Source organism: Meleagris gallopavo, chromosome 29, assembly GCF_000146605.3.
Source record: "Meleagris gallopavo isolate NT-WF06-2002-E0010 breed Aviagen turkey brand Nicholas breeding stock chromosome 29, Turkey_5.1, whole genome shotgun sequence".
Taxonomy (NCBI): domain Eukaryota; kingdom Metazoa; phylum Chordata; class Aves; order Galliformes; family Phasianidae; genus Meleagris; species Meleagris gallopavo.
The window spans coordinates 4,111,169-4,112,878 of record NC_015039.2 but is presented as its reverse complement, the minus strand read 5'-3'; the positions used below and the strand labels follow the sequence as shown (position 1 = coordinate 4,112,878).

The 1,710-nt window shown below is 55.8% G+C and overlaps 1 protein-coding gene across 2 annotated transcripts in view; it reads left to right on the top strand.

Moving 5' to 3' along the window:
- Positions 1 to 6: 6 nt before the first annotated feature.
- Positions 7 to 1,710, top strand: part of LOC100543496 (keratin, type I cytoskeletal 14) — a 5,363-nt gene continuing 3,659 nt past the window's right edge. Inside the window, exons 1-4 of one of the 2 annotated variants that reach the window (XM_010724692.3) lie at positions 7 to 184; positions 1,019 to 1,101; positions 1,352 to 1,508; positions 1,644 to 1,668. In XM_010724692.3, coding sequence (XP_010722994.1) covers positions 14 to 184; positions 1,019 to 1,101; positions 1,352 to 1,508; positions 1,644 to 1,668 — 436 coding nt within the window. In that variant the 5' untranslated portion in view covers positions 7 to 13. The remainder of the gene's footprint in view (positions 185 to 1,018; positions 1,102 to 1,351; positions 1,509 to 1,643; positions 1,669 to 1,710) is intronic. The other variant, XM_010724693.3, reaches the window with a different exon arrangement.

Below are 1,710 nucleotides of genomic sequence, written 5' to 3'. Positions count from 1 at the left end.
CGAGAAGGAGACGATGCAGAACCTCAACGACCGCCTGGCCGCCTACCTGGACAAGGTGCGCGCCCTGGAGGATGCCAACACCGACCTGGAGGTGAAGATCAGGGAGTGGTACAAGAAGCAGGGGCCCGGCCCCGAGCGCGACTACAGCCCCTACTACCGGACCATCGAGGAGCTGCGCAGCAAGGTGGGTGCTGTGAAAATCAAAGTCCTCATTAAAGTCACTTTTTAGTAGATTAAATGGCAAGTGATTGGTCTGAGATGGGAAAACAGATTGCCATGCCTGGGAATAAGTACTGAGCACTCCGCAGTTGGGGACACACTGTGGCCTTGGCACTGCTTGCTGCTGAAGATAACATGCAGTGATGCTAAAGCCAGATCCTAGAGTTTCTAGCTTGGTGCAAGGCTGTGGATAGAAGTTAACAAAAAAAAGGAATGGCTCATGGGATGCTTGTTCTTTGGGAGGTGCAAACACAGGAGCAAGGAAAAACAATGGGGAACCCAGCCATGGGGAGTCGGCGGTTCAGAGGTTCTTTGGGCAGAGCCTTCCTCCCCCGCTGCAGCTGGGATGCAAAGGCACCTGGATTTGCACCTGGATTCTTTCTGGATATCCCCTGGAGCATCACAACTCACTGCAAGCATTTCATTAGCTTGTGGCTACAGAAATTACTGCTCATTAAATGGCCAATCCTTCTCAAAATCCCAGAACAAATATTTGCACCTTGGGTCTAATTATGACAGCCATTTGGGCGCCGTTGCTCCTCCTCAGCTCCTTTTCCTCCCAGTTGGGCTCTTTGCAGTGCCTGCGGTGATGTGGGCATGCTGCAACCCGCACGGGCAAGCGCTGCCAGGCAGGGGTGCAGCTCAGCATCACACTCTCTGCAGACTGCTTGTGCAAGGCCAAGCCAAGGGGCAGGAGTTGGGTGCTACTCTGGTCCTCTCAAACAAGATCTCCACCAGCAGCATGCAACATTTTGTGTAATGACTTTTTCACTCCCTTTTCTGCATTTTTTTGGCCTAGATTCTTGCTGCAACTGTCGAGAATGCCAACATTGTCCTGCAGATTGACAATGCCAGGCTGGCAGCTGATGACTTCAGAACCAAGTAAGTGCAAAGCTCTCAGGGAAAGGAAGGGACAGGGCAGCATGCTTGATGCTGTGCTATATGCACCTGGAGCTGCCCCACAGCTCCCACTGCCTGCTGGTGGCCACGGGGTCCTGACAGTCCTGCACTGCGGAGTGCTGTGCACGCACCCCTGATGCGAGGTGCTGGCAGGCATACACAAGCTGGGGCAGGAAAGAGAAAAAGACTGCTATCAGCTGGACCCAAGCTGAGACCGTGTGCATGTCGCCAGGTTTGAGACGGAGCAGGCCCTGCGCCTGAGCGTGGAGGCTGACATCAACGGGCTGCGCAGGGTGCTGGACGAGCTGACCCTGTCCAGGGCCGACCTGGAGATGCAGATCGAGAACCTGAAGGAGGAGCTGGCCTACCTGAAGAAGAACCACGAGGAGGTGAGCGCTCTTAGCGCCGGCACCCACCGGGTCTGTGACGCGTAGCCAGGGCAGAGGGGGTCAGGCACGGGGTGCGGGGCCATCTGCAGTTAGGGCTGTCAGTCCTGTATGTATCACGCATTTCCTTTTGCCCAGGAAATGAACGCGCTGCGCGGACAGGGTGGGAGGAGAGATCGAGCGTGGAGATGGACGCGGCTCCCGG